Consider the following 17,289-nt stretch of genomic DNA (forward strand, 5'->3'; position numbering starts at 1 on the left):
TACTGACAGTGTTTAAGTCCTAATGTATAGTTGCCCTATCCGATATTTCAAGTCTGATTCCCCCTAGATATGAATAAATACACACCAATTTTTTTTCTTCTTTAAGAAATTAAAAACTTTTACGCTCTCGCGGGCCACATAAAATGACATGGCGGGCCATATTTGGCCCGCGGGCCTTGAGTTTCACACGTGTTGCATACGATGCATTTTGTTTGGTTTGCACTATTGTGTTACAGCGGGAAGTAATTCGTAACTGTAATGCTTTTCTTTTGAATTTCATTACAATAACAAAGAAATAAAGATAATTCATAACTTTCCTAATTTATTATAGTAAAAATAACGGATTGTTTTCATAATGGATCACTTTTCTACAGTGGCCCTGAAGTGCAAATCATCCAAATCACACGATACAAACAATATCAAGACATTTTAATAGATTTAATATAAATGTATTGTTGTTGAGCTTTAAAATATTATTCTATTAGATAACTTTGCTAACTTTTTATTTTAAGAACTCATTAAAGCAACATATAATTGGATTACTTCTAAGATAATTAACTTTTCCTACAGAGTATGGTACAATAACTGTATTTGTATGCAGCAAAGCCTCAGAGGACGGAGTTTTATCAAAGTAACACCGTAGTACGCTCTTTAAAGGGTCCGTGCTAAAACATCTTCCGCCAATAAATTAGTTCCTCACCAGACACCAGAATGTTGTGGCTCAGACATAGAAGCTGCGATAAGCTTGTTGGGAGGTTTCTTGGCACCGGATCCGTAATCAGGTAAAACCTCACCATCTGACTACGACCTGCTTATTTTAGTGACGAGGTCAATTGTGGGTCAGGAGGCCGTCGCTGTACATCTGTGACAGAGTTATGCGCAGTGACGGCTAACTAACGCGCATTCTCGTTTCTTGCGTCTAGATCTCCCAATTGGCATAAATGGTGACACCAGTAAAAAAAAGAAAATCCTTTTGGGAAACAAAAGTTTAGATGTTTTTATATATAACTTAAACGTTAGAGTCGGAGGACAGCTCCTCAGCCTCTGTGTTTTTGGTAAGTGTAGCCCTATGCTAACGCTAACTCACCTGTATGTATACTGTATTGTCGTTGTTGTTTGTTTGATTAGACACACTGTGTTAACAGTACTGAATGGATAAGAAACAGATTGAAATAGATGAGATAACACGATAGCAGGTGTATAACAAACCTTTTAACTTCACCAGCAGGAGTAGCTGAGCTTGATGCAATCATCAAGTGTGGTATTTATATTGTTAATATAATTAAGGAAGGTAACTTTAGGTTGCAGAATTTATGCTATTATTTAAATAAATGTAGTGGAATTTTTTGTTGCATGAATGGAAAATGTGCACTTAATAAAGTCGAGGATAAGATTTTAACAACTCAATTTGCAAAACTAAAAGGACACACATATTTGGTTATCACAATTTTTTAATCTAACCACGTGACTTTTGTTAAATGCGTTTTTACTAAGTTTAGTTTTTGAGTTTTGTTTCTAGATCTTTCACACCCTCTGAATGATGTCGTTTGTCACCTTGTGAAGAAAGAAGAGGGATTCTATATTGACCAGAAGTTATGACGGGTACAATCCCTTCAGGAGGATAAATCTGTCTGACCTCACAGTGCATGCTTTTTTATATGATGCACTGTTACAAATGTGGCTTTTCCTAGGAAAATCATGTGTAATTATTAATTTAGTTTTCTTACAATTTGGTTTAAACCATAATTTTCGGGCCACTTTTTTTCCCCTCCAACATATAATGTTGGTATTACAAAAAAAATAACATTTCAGAAAAGTTATTTTCGCTAATAAGCAGTCAACGATGAAGAAAAACTTTAGTTGTCTTATACTAAGTCTGGTGTCGTGTAACAACACATGTCTGATCCTTTCAATGTAAACATGCACACACGTATGCAGTGGGGATGCAACAGTTCACTTTCTCTATGATTCAGCTCAAAAGTACACACATGGTTCATTTTAAAACCAAAAATTGTGGCATCCCTTGTAATTTCACAACTACTTTTGAGTATTAACATCTAAATAAGTACCGTTTAGACACTATAAAGGACAGTGATCGCTTTCCAAAAACATGTTGACAAAAGAAAGAAGAAGATTGAAAAAAGTAACAACAAACATGAAGTGTTGAAAATTGACTGATGTCATTGGTTACAGCCGGGTTAGTCAAGATATGCTCCTGGCTTAAACATGATCAAAATGTTGTTGAAAGATTTCAAAAGAGCAACTATGGACTCTTGACTGCAAAAAAAAAAGATAATCACAGAACTAGAGAAGGAAAAAACATGTTTAATTTGGTCATGTCCTTTTGCAAAAGCAGTAATTATAATGTAATTAATGATATAAGTGAGCTAATTTGTCTTTGACCCATTTGAAATCTACTTATTACTATTTTTCTTTTCAATCTGCTATTCTTTTTCTAGAAACAAAATGATCAAAAATTGGGGCGTCATCGGGGGGATTGCAGCTGCTGTTGCAGCTGGAGTTTATGTCTTGTGGGGCCCGATTACAGTGAAAAAGAAGAGAAAGAAAGGTGAGAATTTGTATATCAGCTGCATGCAGCAGTCTGGGTATGTTTGCGGCGCTCGTCACGGGCTGGTTTTCCTTTGCAGGCATGTCTCCGGGTCTGCTGAATCTGGGAAACACCTGCTTTTTGAACGCTTTGCTCCAAGGCCTGGCAGCGTGTCCGTCCTTCGTCAGGTGGCTGGAGAAATTTTCAGGTTTGCCTAGCATTCAATCATGCAAAGACAACCAGCTGTCGACAACGCTGCTGCAGCTACTCAAAGGTTTGCAAACACAGTCTGAGTAAAGTTGTCATGAGTGTACATAAAGTGCTCATAAGTGTCCTTTTTTCACATGGTGTTAGCTCTGAGTAGCGATGAACCTGGAGAAGATGTTCTTGACGCTGGTTGCCTCCTTGATGTACTCAGACTGTATCGCTGGCACATCAGTTCTTTTGAAGAGCAGGTTTGTTAATAACTACATCCTGTAAATCCTCCTGAGCAGATGGTGTGTTTTTAAGTGTTGGTTTCTCCTCTGACAGGATGCTCATGAGCTTTTTCATGTCATCACATCCTCTCTGGAGGAGGAGCGAGATCGTCAACCTAAGGTCACACATTTGTTTGATGTGCAGTTTCTTGAGGCAAGTATTCTGCTCCCCCCTTCCATGTTTTTTCTGCGGAACCTTGCATTAAATAAATGCATTAAATTTAGAATTGCACTTCTTTTATTATTTAGAGTTTTCCTAATCAAGATGACAAAGCTCTTACCTGCATAAGCAGAGGTAAGAATCAACAGCAAATAGGAGACGAAAAAGAAAATGTATATAAATATTTAGGCAATTTTTTACTTTTCACTTTGCAGCCCCCCTTCACCCTTTACCAGGATCTTGGAAGTTTCAACATCCTTTTCATGGCCGGTTAACCAGCAACATGTCATGCAAGCGCTGTGAAACGCAAGTGAGTTGGACTTTTTGGCAGGGAGTTGAATAGCTTTAAGCCTCGTTGCCTTCTTTTCTGTAATCTGGTGGCATCAGAGTGTGGAACGTGATTTCCTCTCTGCTGCTCTTGTATGACATACTGCACTCAGGACTTAGAAACATACAAAGGGGCAGAACATTTGGAAACCTGGCGGTGGAACAATTGGGACATGGTTGCAGTTTTTCTTTTTTAAAATCTGGAGCTGCTGGAAATGACAGTTTCCACACATAAAATAACAAACATTCGTAGGTACAAACATGAACCTAAATGGTTTCTGAAACATTTCTACCTTTTGAGTCAATTTTTAGAATCACCACTGTACAAAGGACTTTTTTTTTCACTTGCTTCCTTAAATCCATCATACACAACCATTTCAAATGAAAAAACTAACAGCTTCACCACTCATAAGTTGTATTAAAGGTACCTTGACCTAATGTACTGTCCAATCATGGGTAAAAGGTAAATATCGTAGCTTCTGTTACAATCAAAAGTGAAACAAAGTGAGACATGTTTGAATAATTTAATGCTATTTCAGATGATTATAAAAAAAACTTTCTATTGTTTTTTTTTTTTTTTTTAACTTGTGTTGTTTGTTGTATATTTTCTTTTTGCCATCAGAGTCCAGTGCGGTACGACTCATTTGAAAGCCTTTCTTTGTCCATCCTGTTACCTCAGTGGGTAAGGGCACAAGACTTTCATTGCAGTATCAGTACTCCGGTGATATTTGGATGATGTTAGAATAAATCTGTTTCTCAGGGTCGCCCAATCTCACTAGATCAGTGTCTGCAGCACTTTATTTCCTCAGAAACCATCAAAGAAGTGGAATGTGAAAACTGCACAAAGGTTTGTTATATTTCTTAGTTTGTCATGTAGTTAGTTGGCACTTAACACACGAAGTGTCCGTTTAAAGATGTGCATCATGCAGTTTCTCTCTCGAACTAACTTTTGTTCAGCTTCAGCAACATTCATCGATAAACGGGCAACTTCTAGAAAGCCAGAGGACGACATTTGTTAAACAGCTGAGACTAGGAAAGGTAACAGTATTGATCATGACAAACTAAAGTTTGCTTTTCTCCTAAATTCCTAACACCATTTGTTATCTTCAGCTCCCTCAGTGCCTTTGCATCCATTTACAAAGACTGATGTGGTCCAATGAAGGGTCTCCCATCAAGCGACAGGAGCACGTGCAGTTCTCAGAGTATCTATCAATGGATCGTTACAAACACGACAGCTCCACACTGAGGACGCAGAGGGTCAGATGTGCTCCTAAAACCATCAAAGCGGAAAGTTTTGATTCCATAGAAAAGTCCATGGCTAATGGGACAGGTGAGTTAAATGTTCTTAGTCTAAAATGTCAGTTTTTTTTTGTTTTTTCTCATCTGTGTTGTACCTTTTTGTCTCTCCTGTGATGCAGAACATCATAACAACAACAAACCTTTTTTGAATGGAACCTGTTCTTCTATGTTTCTTGGTTCTGGGGTTAAAAATCCATTTGGCCTCACTCATCACGACAACAGGTACACTCTACGAGAACAAAACAAACCTCAGTGATCTCAAACTCTGTACTGTTTAATGTTTCTCTAAACGACAATTTCCAAAGCAGCATAGAGCTATGTTCAAACTGAACTTGATTAATGCGTCAGGTGCGTCCAGTTTCAATGTTTAGTCAATGAAAAGATGCAATCAAAGGTCCTGCGACGCGATTTGAGCGTCGGGGCAGTGTGTCGGGCAGGCAGCAGTGCATTTCTTGATGTCGCTGCACATTGAGAGTTCAAAAATCGGAACTTTGGCAAAGTAGACGGATTGCATCAACCGGTCAGGGACTCCACTTTGGTCCATATTGATGACGCAAACAGCGGGTGGAGTCCAAAACCAACATGGAGGAGAATCTCCTCATTCTCTTTGGGAACTTTGTAATATTTTCTTATTTGCATCGAGACAACAATAAAAAGATTCTCCAAGTTTATTTTTTCCCTCCTTGGACCAATGGATGACAGCAATTTGTCAAAATGAATCAGAGAGACACAGGTACAGCTGAAAGCGGCCGTCAGTCACTCCTGCAGTAGATGGTAAAGCTCACCGTGTTGGGAGACTCTCTGAATGATCTTATGAATCCAGACATGGAGAAGTGTTTCCCGATGCTTTTGTAGAAGTCTTCAAAGGTGAAAATTTGAGGCACGAATTGTGTTCATTGTGTATGTAGCATAAATCTTCCAGATGGTTCCACATCAGCTGCATGTCTTGTGGTTCTCCCTCCAGTTCTGCAGAGTACCTTTTCCAGCTGGTGGCTGTTCTGGTTCATCTCGGCGACATGCACTCGGGACACTTTGTCACGTATCGCCGCAGCCCCTCCTCCTCTCGCAGCTCTTCAAACTTCAGCTCCCAGTGGCTTTGGGTGTCGGACGACTCGGTGCGTAAAGCCAGCCTGCAGGAGGCGCTGTCCTCCAACGCTTACATGCTCTTCTATGAGAGAGTTCAAAAGCCCGCACTAGGCCAACAGTTGGAGGAATGACCACAACCGCTGAGCTCGGAGCAGTTACGGTCATGGGGAAAAAAAACAACTATCTGCTGGTTGTGAGACTAACTGACTGAGCAGAAAAAAAGCCATCCTGGACTTTTAGGTGGTTTTGAAGATCGCAGTTTTTTGTGGTTGGATATGCGGCGTTTCTGATCACAGCAGAAAGCTTTGAGCTCCAAAGATGAAGAACCTGCAGGATTTTATTTGTACCATACAAACTACTTTCAGTATATTGGATACAGGTGGAGGAGGTCTGTTTAAGATTTTGGTTTTTGCCTGTAAGTTTTAATCTCAAAAGCTGCTAATGGATGTTTTTTCAAAAGTAAAACAACCTTTTACTGAAGATTTCCACAGTCGTCTTAACATTCCAAGAAGTGATTGTAGACTACATTTTAAGAAAAAAGGTTGAGTGGCAGTTTTAAAGTGCCATGTTGTCGTCAATGCTTGAGATTTTTAACCCCAGTAAAAAGCCTTTCTTAAAAAGTAGGTTCTAGCTTTTCAGACTCGTAGTGGAGGTTAAAAATTATGCATAAATACCCTTAAACTATGGTCCCACAGTTTCCCACATGTTTTTGAATTCTGAGGAACCACTAAATGCTGAACCAACAATCAAGAGTCCGATGCCTGCAGTTTGCACATGTATTTTTATGTAATATTTCATGTCTTTGCGTGGTGTTTGAAGATTGTTTTCAGGTATAAAATAAATAAAGCTGCTTAACTTTATTTATTTAGGTCTTTCAGTGTTTTATAGAAGATAAATTAGCAACATTTTCCAACCATTGAAACTTTTTTGAAATTAGCACCTAAGAAAAAACCTTTTTGGTGTACATACAGAAAATATAAATGTTTTTCTTTTGATAAAGAGTTTAAATTGACAAAAAAAAGAATATTTACAAAAATAAGAAACTGACAGGTTTACAGATAAATATTTGCATTTGTTTTAATCAAATGTGATGGTTTAAAAACCCAAGTTGGTAACATAAAAAATGGGATCAACTGCAATTTTTGTTTTTCAACGCTACTTTCATTTCTTGCTGTTCAAGATGCGTCTGAAGGTGAGGTTAATGCGCGGCTGGAGGGTTTTTCTCCGCACAGGAAGGCTGTGGTACCAGAAGTGGTTGGTGGGCGGGTTCATGAGGAGCAGGCTTCCGTGGGACAGTTCCAGCTTCACGGGTTCAATCTGCCGACTGCTGTTTCTTCCTCGAGTGTCTCTGTGTCTGAAGACGAAATCCCGCGCTGCTCCTAAAGAGACGGAAGCGATGGGACAGGAGGGGTCCAGCTCCTTCTCGTCGTCGCGGTGCTCGCCCATGTGGTCCAGCCCATCTTTGTACCTGTGGCAGAAACGGAACACACTCGAGCTCTCAAAGCGTTGGCGCACGTGTTCATCATTTCTTACCTGTTTATCAAAACGAAGTTGAACGTCTGCCCGGTTGCTTTAGTGACTGCATCTCGAATGTTTTCCAAAGTGGGGGTCCACGGGCAGGCTAAACGGGTCACTCCAGAATAAGTATACATTAAACCCGTGTCTCCATACGTTGCCTGCTTTCTTGGGATGTTGTAGACCTTTCCATACACCTGGACCTTTGCTTCTTCTCCTGAAAGACCAACATGGATCAAATTCAGTGCAACCTTTGGGTACGAAGCAGAAAAAAGATGGAAGGTATACCTGTAGAGTACACCACCTCCTCCTCCAAATGCTTAAACAGCTCATCGGCTTCCTTTTTAGAGAAAATCAATGCATAATCACAGTCGAGTCCCTCTGCCTCTATTTTTTGCCAGGGAACAGGATGGGAGAACTCTCCTAGTTTAGTGTCACCATCTTCCTCTTGTATGCCCTCGTCATCATTCAGCAGTTTCATCATCTTCCATTCCCTTCTTTCAGGGGAATTCTTTGTGCATAAACGCTTATGTCGCCTTTGAAGAACACCGTTTTCCATCATTGCAGAAAAACACTGGTGGTTCTCAGGTAAGTAAGATTTGATCTCCTTGACAAGACAAAGAAAAATATTATAAAGGGGAAAATTAGTCTTTACAATAAGGCTGTCATTTACGAAAAACATTGAGACTTTCTGCTTTCAGCTGATCTTCCTACTCGTATGATCCGTGGATATCCATGTCTGACCTCATCTGTCAGTCTGTCCATCGCCACAGTAAACAATGGAAAAAAAAAGCTGATCCTTGAAGCAGTCCCACCTCCACCGTGAACTTCTCCATCACACCTACAGCACATCTCACTGCTGTCTTACATCCTGCTCAACTCCAACACATTTCTGACTCTTCATACAAAACCCCAGCTCCTTTCTCTGTATCCCGTCATTTCCATCTAGATCTAGAAAGACACAATCCAGCTCCTTCTGACCTTCTCTTTTCCAGAAGCACCCTCAAAACAAATGACATCTGTGGTTCTCATTCTCTGCGTGAAACCTACTGTTGCTCAAAATGCTCACTTCTGACCTCAGCCTTTCTCTTAACACACAGTCCTGAACTTCTTCATTCCACAACCAAGTCTAAATTATCTGCTTTGATCCCATAAATCCGGAAAGTTTTTCTGTTATGTTCAGTTTGTTTTTGAAAGAAAACCATTTAATCCACTAAACAACTTCCACTTTTCTTCATAAAAACCCTGACTTCTCTTACCTTCATAAGACGTTTCTTCTACCAACTATCTTCCAAAAATGTCAGCATTTTGCAACATGTGGCCTGAAAAGCAATTCAAGGTAGTTTGCTTGACCAGACAAAGTTTATAACAGCTGCTGCAGAAGCGTGAAAACTGGCTGCGCTTGAACGGCGCTCAGCTCATTACCATAAATGCTTTCGTCACTAAATTAAGGCGCGAAAAGTCTTAACTATAGTCCGCGAGGTCGTTTTACCTGGAGTACTGCAATTTATCTGCTGTGAATGAATTAGCCGGATAGAGTTAGTCCTTCCAGACAGTATAGGACAGTTTATTTCTTCAGTATTTTGGAAAAATGATTGGACAGAAAACTATTAACTCCTTTTTCTCGCCGGTTTCAAAAAAGAGGTTGTCTCAGGAGACGAATAAAACAACGGAGGATGATATTGAGCCAGTAAGCATCACTTTCTTTAAAATTATTTCTTGTTTTTTAAACAGATAATACACAAATCAAATGTAATTAACTCGACTTGGACAACTTTACTTGCAGTCCATGCACTGATGGTGTTGTTCTCGCGAGATTTTTTAATGTTCCCGTGCTGCGTTCGTGGTCTTTTCGATACTCTGAAATGTCAAAGATGTCGTTCCCTGCTAGCGTAACAAGAAAATGTTAGCACCTTTGTGTTTTCTGGGTATTAATAAATGTTCGTTGCATATATCAAGTTTCATGCCGGTTCGTCTTTCTTCTCAATATATTAAAATTATCCAGAAGAAACCGAAGATCGCTGCAGTGGACCCAGAACCGCAAAGTTCTCCTCTGTCTCCGGAGCAACTGGACAAGATTGCCCGCAACAAGAAAGCCGCGCTGGAGAAGCTCGCTTCCGGGCTGACGCCGCAGGGGTTCAGCGAGAGCTGGCGCAGGGAACTCTGGTCTGAGTTTTCCAAACCATATTTTAAAGATGTGAGAGAGCCACGCGTCTGCATGCACTGCGGTTTCTGTTGTTCAGCAGCTCTATTGATTGTTTCCTATGCGTGCCACAGCTGACAAAGTTTGTTTCTGACGAGAGGAAGCGCGGTACTGTGTACCCACCTGCCGAACAGATCTTCACCTGGACCCAGATGTGTGACATCAGAGACGTGAGTTGGACGCACAAACATCTGACCACGTGGTCAGACTGAGTCAACAGGTGGGAGGAGTGGATCCTTGCCTCTGAACTCACTCTTTTTTACAAAAAAAAGGTGTGGGGGGGGGCGTTTTGTGTTAAAGATTTCTTCACAAATATGATCAGCCTATTTAAAGATCGCAGATCTCAAACTTTTCAATACCCTCTATATATAAAAACTAGGCTTTAGCTGCATTACATCATCACAAGTGCATAAAAGGTACACCAGGGAGCCACTTCAAGTTATTTATTTTACCCCATAAGAACCCATGGGGACACCCGTGTGACTAAAAAAATAATCAGAAATGTGTCTTGTGGTCTGTGAGTATCCCACAATGTTTTCATTTAAGGTCAACCAGATCTGGGTTCTTATGGATTTTAAGGAAAACCTTCGACTTCCATGCATGTTTAGTAAATGGTAATCCTGTTGATAAATCTGTATCCTGCAAAGTGCACAGCGTATTGCATTTCTTCTTTAGATTACTGATAATTTGGTATGAATAGTTGGTGTGATGATGAGGATGCAGATGAAGGGTTTAGATGTAGGCTGATGATTTGCAGCCAAAGGGCAAAGAAGATTAAAAAGCTAAAACGTTTATAAAGTATTGACCTGTTGTCCACATGGACTGTTTGCAGCATTAGATGTTTTTTTTTAAAAAATATGTATTTAAAAGGTTTTCTCTCAACTTTTAGCCACCATAAAGTAATTTCTAATAAACAGAAGAAAAAGGAGGTACCAGGTGAATATTTTTTGGCCATTCAGATGGGTTTTTCTCAAAAGCAAATGCCTACATCGTTTTTTTTTTAAACATTTCTCTTGCTGATAACGGAGTGTTTAAAATGACTACAGCTTAGATAATTGTGTTTTCTATTCTAATTCAAGAATATCAGTGATTTACAATTTTTACAGCACTATTTCTTATTTTGGGTAATTTATTTACATGTCCTAAATAAAGATGGGAAAGGTGTGGAATCAGATTTGGTTTCATCCAGAAGTCTTATCTGTACGTGAAAAGTACATTCAATGAGTATTTTTTTTGAGAGGAGGACTTAGAAATCCTAAAAACACATCTGGTTTTAGGTCAAGGTGGTGATTCTGGGACAGGATCCGTATCACGGTCCAGGTCAAGCGCATGGATTGTGTTTCAGCGTGAAACGACCCATTTCTCCTCCACCCAGGTTTATAACTATTGTGTTTCCCTTCATTTATCTATCGACACATAATTCTGATGATCTTGGATGCTCTGCACTACAGCTCATCTAAATAAAAATCTGCATTTTGACACTTGTTTTTTTTTTTCCTCCAGCTTGGAGAACATGTACAAAGAACTGGTTTCTGATATTGAAGGCTTTAAGCATCCTGGTCATGGAGATCTCACTGGATGGGCTCAACAGGGTAAAGATTCAAAGATTGCTTTGAATGTTTCCGTTTTGCAGATTTGGTCATCCACGAACATGCTGTCCGTCTTTCCTTTGACCGTTCTCACCAGGTGTGCTCTTGCTGAACGCTGTGCTGACCGTTCGAGCACACCAGGCAAACTCCCACAAAGACAAAGGTTGGGAGGTCTTTACTGATGCTGTGGTTCAGTGGCTCAGCAACAACCTACAAGGCCTAGTCTTCCTCCTCTGGGGATCATATGCTCAGAAGAAAGGATCTGCCATCAATAGGGTACTCCATCTAACCTTCAAAATGTCAGCAGAGGCCTTTGTAGCGTAGCAGTCATTGTATGCCTTTCTATCTACTTCTAGAAACATCACCACGTGCTGCAGGCGGTGCATCCTTCTCCCCTGTCAGCACATCGAGGATTTTTTGGTTGCAAACACTTTTCAAAGGCCAATGAGCTGCTAAAGAAATCTGGAAAGTCTCCCATTGATTGGAAAGCACTTTAACTTCACGTGTTTGATAGATCTTCCAACATGTGTTCCTTAACTCTAGACCAAAACCCACTCATAAGCTTTTACTTTCTCTTCCTGAAACAGTTTATACTTGTAAGTTTGCCTTTTTTCTTTTAACTACTTATTCTAATAGGCAGTTTTTGTAAGATGCCTTTTCACCATCTTGGCCGTCAGATCTGGATGGTAGCTGTTGTTGTGCGACTTGTCATGAGTGTTGTGCAGATATAGCATTAAATATATCTGTATGTTATTAGCTTTTAGTTTATGCAATAAAGTTTATTGTCTTATCAATTCAATTCACGTTTTGTCGTGAACAATCTTTTTACATCAATGGATTGTTTTACATCATCAATGTGAGCTGAACTTAGTGTTTCCTTAAAAATGTCTAAAAGAATGAATTTCCAGAACCGTAATGAAGGTGAGGCAAGAAAATCCCAGTTGAATTTGTAATTCCGTCTTTTATAATAAAAAAAACAAATTACATTTTTTAAACCCAAGTCACTACTAAAGAAAATAAAATTTTAAGATTTTTGTTTTTTTTAGCCAAAGGGGAATCTCTTCATCTTGGATTTGTTTTGTTATATCAATTTTTCTACTTAGTATAGTATCAGTAAAAAAAAATACAAACCTACATAAGTAAAATAACAAAAGTAAAGGAAATACGTGGGAAGAAACAGCTAATATTTATTTTAATTCCAAGCTCAAATGTAGAAATTGAATAGATAAATGTTGGATTGTTAGAGCTAAATGTTTAACAAAATAGTTCTAATATAAATTACAGTAATTTGCCCTTTTTTAGTGGAATTATCGGTAAAAGTCATAATTATTTGTCTGAAAACTGATGAGGAGAAAGATTCTTTCATCTTTACGTGAAAAAGGAGGTGCCACCGATGACGTCATGACGCACAAGGAAGACACCCGTGGCAGGCTCCACTTGTGTCCGATCTTTCGACCGCACTTTAAAGAGTAGCGATGCCTGTGGAGAGCGTGCCTTTCCGGGGCCATGCGGGCGTCCATTCCCGTCTGCTCCAGCAGTACCTGATCCTCCTGAAGAAATACCCGATCCTCACCAAATCCCTGTCCAGGTCTGAACGCTGGGTCCTCACGGCCATTCCTCTGTTTGACAGTCCAAAGTAAAAAGCCAGTGTTTACTCACTCTGTCCACGTTAAAGTGAGAAGGAAATACACTTGCTTTTATCTGCTCATCGTGTTTTAAAGTCTATTTTTATTAGTATTCCTTTGCCACTTTTTTTTACATTGAAACTGAAAATTGTGCTTGAATATTTACTTTTCTCTCTTGTTTGTGCTGAAAACATTCTGCCCTTTGCTCGCAGTTTTTACCTCAGTCAATCACTAACACCCCCCCCCCCCTCCCCAAATGAAACCGTAGATCTTATTTTGTGAATCATTGCACAATAAAAAGTTTTGGACAGCACCTGTTACTTAGTAATGATGTTGTTGGTTTGTTCTCTTCTTCCTGTTTTTTAGTGGCCTTCTTTCTGCATTAGGAAATCTGCTGTCACAGATCCTAGAGGCAAGAAAAAAGGCCAAAATTGGAACCCCAGCTAATGAGATAAATGTCGCTGGAGCTGCAAGATATGCTGTTTTTGGGTGAGATTTGAAGCTTAATTCTCCTTGTGTCACAAGAGAGTCTCCAAAAGTGTTGTCTCGGGATTGAAAGATGGAAAAACAAAATATGTCAGCCATTTTTGTAAAAGTGCAGGAAGAACAAAATGCTTTGTGTTGTTTTTGTGGGAAACTTGCATTAAAATGAGTGTGTATTTTCTCTGTGTGTTTGTGATGTCTCTGCTTACTGCAGGATACTTATTACAGGACCAGTGAGCCATTTCGTTTACCAGCTGATGGAGTTGTGGATGCCCACCACAGATCCCTTTTGTATAGTCAAGCGGCTGCTCCTGGACCGCTTCATATTTGCACCAGGATTTCTGCTTCTCTTTTACTTTGTTATGAACATCCTGGAAGTGAGTCAACCTTGTTTTGGTTATAGGATATTGTTCGCCACTGACTGGAAAGAAAGTCTGTTATTTTTTACATTTTTTGTTGATTATTTATTGGTGATTTGTTCTTGCTATAATAGTCACTAGTAACTCTGCTATAGTGTTTTTTTCCAAGTTTTCCTGGTTAAATAGAATGAAAACCACATTGGGTATGGAGTATAATTCATTTTTGGGGGGAGAAAATGTTCGCTACAGATTCCATTTGTAAAATAAATAACTTAAGTTGCCTTTAATAGTTTTTAATCTTATGAGTTTAGAATTTTACCAGACAGTCCAGCTTCCTTGAAAATGAAAATACTGCAGTTGTGCTCCAGAAGAATATGACCCTGGTTAAAAAAGGAAATCTAAATTGCAAAAAAGATACAAAGGAATTAAAGTTTTTCCTGCAAAAATGTATTAATTAAATTTTCCATAGGCTAAAGGATGGGAGGATTTTGAGAAAAAGATGAGAAGCAGTTACTGGACTGCTCTAAAGATGAACTGGAAAGTCTGGACCCCATTTCAATTCATAAACATCAACTTTGTACCTGTTCAGGTAATCTTTCCATCCTCCTTATATCCTCATCTTATCTACACAGACTGTGACTTTTTCCCTGTTTTTGTTTCTGTTTTTCTGTTTCAGTTCCGTGTGCTGTTTGCGAACTTCATCGCTTTGTTTTGGTATGCCTACCTTGCATCTATAAGAAAATGAGAAGCACCTGAGATTTCTGCTTATGGTGATTCCAGAGAGGACTGCAAAAATACACCCAGCTTTCAAATATGTTACAACTTTGTGCTGTTTTTGAGAAAGGGCTTTTAACACATTTTGCTGCAACAGTTGTCAACATTTTTTGTGGAAAAATAATGCAATAAAATCTTTTTAAAAGACCCATTCTGATTATCTTTTGGTCTTTTTATTATGAGTATTCTATTTTTATGCCAAATAAAAAAAACGTGTCCTTTTCTAGTACATAGCTCCAGCAGAGCGGCAATAGTTCATTAAAATTTTGCCTCTTGAGTTGTGGGTGGAAATGTTAGGGCAGCCCTCTTTTCCCATCATCCCTTTGTTAACACTTTCTCCCGCTAGCTTACAGTCCCTCACACCCCGACCGAACATTGTCTGTGCAACAAAAATCCCGAGCAATTTTGGAGTTATCCAGTAAAACAGTTTTGAGCCAGATGCCAGCTCTGACAAGGAAAATGAAAACGTACGGATCTATTTGTCTGCAAGTAGATGCATCAGAATGGAGCTCAACAGGGAGCCGGCCGACTGTATCACCTACATCACTGCTGTAACCTTTTTCTAATGGCATTTTTTCATCTGCTCCTGATTCACAGAGACTTACTGAAAACTATAACAACAATTGCAGGATGTTAATAGCTTCAAGGTCATCAGGAGACACAGCGATGTAAAATGTGTATCATCAGCTTAGCTGTGCAGTCAATGCCATGTCTCCTGATGACAGCCCCAAGAGGTAACATATATAAATTAAAAAGTGTTAGACCCAGAATTGACCCTTGGGGAACCCCACAACTTAGTTTGTGGATTCTTTAGGACTGAGTATCCACACTCACAAAAAAAGTGTTGATTGTGAGATAGGAATGAAACCAGTTAAGAACAGTTCCTAAGAGGCCAGCCCAAGTCCTAAGTCTGTCTAACAATATCTGATGATCTACTGTATCAAAGGCGGCACTAAGATCCAGTAGCACCAGAACAGAAAGTTTCTGCATGTCATAATTATCTCTGTGATCATTTAAAAACTTTAAAAGAGCCAGTACTGTGATTCATCCTAAAACCAGATTGAGATTTTTCTAAGATATTTCGTTCATTTAGGAAATCAAATGGTAAGTTGGATACAGGTCTGTAATCGTCCATAAAATTTGGATCCAAGTTACTCTTCTTCAGAAGGGCCCTCACCACCGCTGTCTTAAAGGCAGAGGTGAAAACACTCGTCTGAAGAGAGCAGTTTACTATAATTAAAAGCTCTGACTCAAACAATCCATAAAATGTTTTAATAAGAGAAGTGGGAATTGGGGCTAAAAGGGAGGTTGTAATGTTTGCTTGGGAAAAAACCTGACCAAGCATCTTCTCATCAACCAGGACAAAACCCTCCAGTGTTTCCTCAGATAGAGAAAATGTCACTGACCTGTTGGGATTAGTGTTATGTTTGTGTTGAAGCATTGACTATACTCCTGAAGTGGTCCACAAAGCCCTCACATGCCGTTTGTGACTAAGTCATGAGGGATTTATTGAAATATAATAAAAAATCGATTGTCTTCAAAAGAAACCAGGGGTTGTGTTTATTGTCTGTAATGAGTTTTGAAAAATAAAGTGTCTTTGCCTGTTTGACAGCATGGTTGTAGATTTTTTAGCTGGGCCTTAAAAAAGTCATACTTGACTGTTCAATTTGTTTTTCTAAATTTTCTCTCCGCTGACCTGTAAATTCTCTTTAGAGGTAAAATAGCACAGTTTCTCCAGGGTGTCTTTGGATTCAGTTTCAGTATTTTTGTTTTGAGCGGAGCTGCTGAATCGAGTCTGTCTGTAAAATTATCAATCAGAGAATTGCAGTACAAAGGTAAAATCTGAGCAAGGAGTTTGTTTTAAATTGTCAATAAGATTTTCTGCCACTTCAGGGATTATATAGCGTTTCGTCACAGTTCTCAATGAAGCCTCCTAGTGGATAAAACCAGTCCCCTTAAAAAACACACAATAATGATCTGACACAGCCAAGTTAACAACAGAGGACACACCCTGGCCAAGTCCAAGGTGTGTCCTCTGTTGTGAGGACACACCTTGGCTGTGCCACATGCTGGGCAAAAGAAATATATAAAAAATGCCGGCATTTAAAATATTTAAAAACTCAGACCAAAAAGGATCATCCAGGTTGTCAACATAAAGATTAAAAACTCCAGTTAGAATCCTATAATGCCTTATGAGAATGAAAGATAAAAAAAAAAACAGGAGGGAGGATTTGGTGATCTGTTAACAGTGACTGCTAAAATAGGTGGGTTGTCGAACAGGAAGGAATGATGCTTCAATGAAGAATGATAAGTTAAAGTGATGGTTTCAGTTTTTATATCTTGTTGAGCGATTGATGCTGTTCCACCACCTCTCTTACCTTCCCTGATAGAAAATTAAAACTAACAATTAGGCGGAGAGGCCTCAGGAAGAACAGCTGGTGCATCAGTACCAAGCCAGGTCAAACATCAAATCAAATAATTATAAAAGACGTATTTGAAACAGATCTGATGTTTAAAAGAGCCACGTTCAGTATAGCAGGTGAATCCAATGATTTTGCAGTTAATTTTGTTTCTGTATTTGATGCTATCTCTTCTAGTGATGTGTACTGGAATAAAGGATGTTGTGCTTTGGTTGAACCATCGGCTGGAAGGAACAGTGAAGGAGTGAAGGGTGAGTCCTATGTTCATCCTGAGGAGATGAGAACCTGTATGGTTTGGATTTAAGCCATCTGGTTTGAAAAGGTTTGGTCTAGTATCAACTGTGGGGAAATTGTCAATGTAGTGGATATTTAAGGAGGGGCAGTAACTTTTTAAGCAGATATGGAGTGAACGGATTATAAAGAAT

The 17,289-nt window shown here is 39.2% G+C and overlaps 4 protein-coding genes across 11 annotated transcripts; 3 read left to right on the forward strand and 1 right to left on the reverse strand.

Moving 5' to 3' along the window:
* Positions 1-660: 660 nt before the first annotated feature.
* On the forward strand, positions 661-6,756 carry usp30 (ubiquitin specific peptidase 30). Of its 2 annotated transcripts, XM_020705937.1 has the most exons (14): positions 689-782; positions 924-1,055; positions 2,460-2,569; positions 2,649-2,822; positions 2,903-3,003; positions 3,080-3,178; positions 3,274-3,319; positions 3,400-3,494; positions 4,134-4,193; positions 4,272-4,358; positions 4,469-4,549; positions 4,622-4,841; positions 4,930-5,032; positions 5,775-6,756. In XM_020705937.1, exons 3-14 carry the CDS (start codon positions 2,467-2,469, stop codon positions 6,025-6,027), a joined length of 1,422 nt encoding a protein of 473 aa, XP_020561596.1. In that variant the 5' UTR covers positions 689-782; positions 924-1,055; positions 2,460-2,466; the 3' UTR covers positions 6,028-6,756. The 2 variants fall into 2 exon arrangements, with proteins under 2 accessions (XP_020561595.1, XP_020561596.1); XM_020705936.2 differs by lacking the exon at positions 924-1,055 and having other exon boundaries at positions 661-782.
* A 191-nt stretch (positions 6,757-6,947) lies between these two features.
* On the reverse strand, positions 6,948-9,849 carry alkbh2 (alkB homolog 2, alpha-ketoglutarate dependent dioxygenase). 6 transcript variants are annotated; one of them, XM_020705940.2, is made up of 4 exons: positions 9,738-9,849; positions 7,700-8,018; positions 7,430-7,628; positions 6,948-7,364 (listed from the first exon to the last, which is right to left on the reverse strand). In XM_020705940.2, exons 2-4 carry the CDS (start codon positions 7,971-7,973, stop codon positions 7,058-7,060), a joined length of 780 nt encoding a protein of 259 aa, XP_020561599.1. In that variant the 5' UTR covers positions 7,974-8,018; positions 9,738-9,849; the 3' UTR covers positions 6,948-7,057. The 6 variants fall into 6 exon arrangements, with proteins under 6 accessions (XP_020561599.1, XP_020561601.1, XP_020561600.1 ...); XM_020705942.1 differs by lacking the exon at positions 9,738-9,849 and adding an exon at positions 9,325-9,429; XM_020705941.1 differs by lacking the exon at positions 9,738-9,849 and adding an exon at positions 8,904-9,015.
* Positions 8,849-12,002, forward strand: ung (uracil DNA glycosylase). 2 transcript variants are annotated; one of them, XM_004072384.3, is made up of 7 exons: positions 8,849-9,101; positions 9,417-9,608; positions 9,689-9,784; positions 10,892-10,989; positions 11,118-11,206; positions 11,301-11,479; positions 11,560-12,002. In XM_004072384.3, the coding sequence occupies exons 1-7, from the start codon at positions 9,003-9,005 to the stop codon at positions 11,698-11,700; spliced, it is 894 nt and encodes a 297-aa protein (XP_004072432.1). In that variant the 5' UTR covers positions 8,849-9,002; the 3' UTR covers positions 11,701-12,002. The 2 variants fall into 2 exon arrangements, with proteins under 2 accessions (XP_004072432.1, XP_020561603.1); XM_020705944.1 differs by lacking the exon at positions 8,849-9,101 and having other exon boundaries at positions 9,209-9,608.
* Positions 12,003-12,597: 595 nt separating this feature from the next.
* Positions 12,598-14,565, forward strand: pxmp2 (peroxisomal membrane protein 2). The gene is made up of 5 exons (XM_004072387.4): positions 12,598-12,791; positions 13,195-13,317; positions 13,526-13,688; positions 14,140-14,259; positions 14,347-14,565. Exons 1-5 carry the CDS (start codon positions 12,679-12,681, stop codon positions 14,413-14,415), a joined length of 588 nt encoding a protein of 195 aa, XP_004072435.1. The 5' UTR covers positions 12,598-12,678; the 3' UTR covers positions 14,416-14,565.
* The last annotated feature ends 2,724 nt before the right edge of the window (positions 14,566-17,289 follow it).

Source organism: Oryzias latipes, chromosome 9, assembly GCF_002234675.1.
Source record: "Oryzias latipes chromosome 9, ASM223467v1".
Lineage (NCBI taxonomy): Eukaryota > Metazoa > Chordata > Actinopteri > Beloniformes > Adrianichthyidae > Oryzias > Oryzias latipes.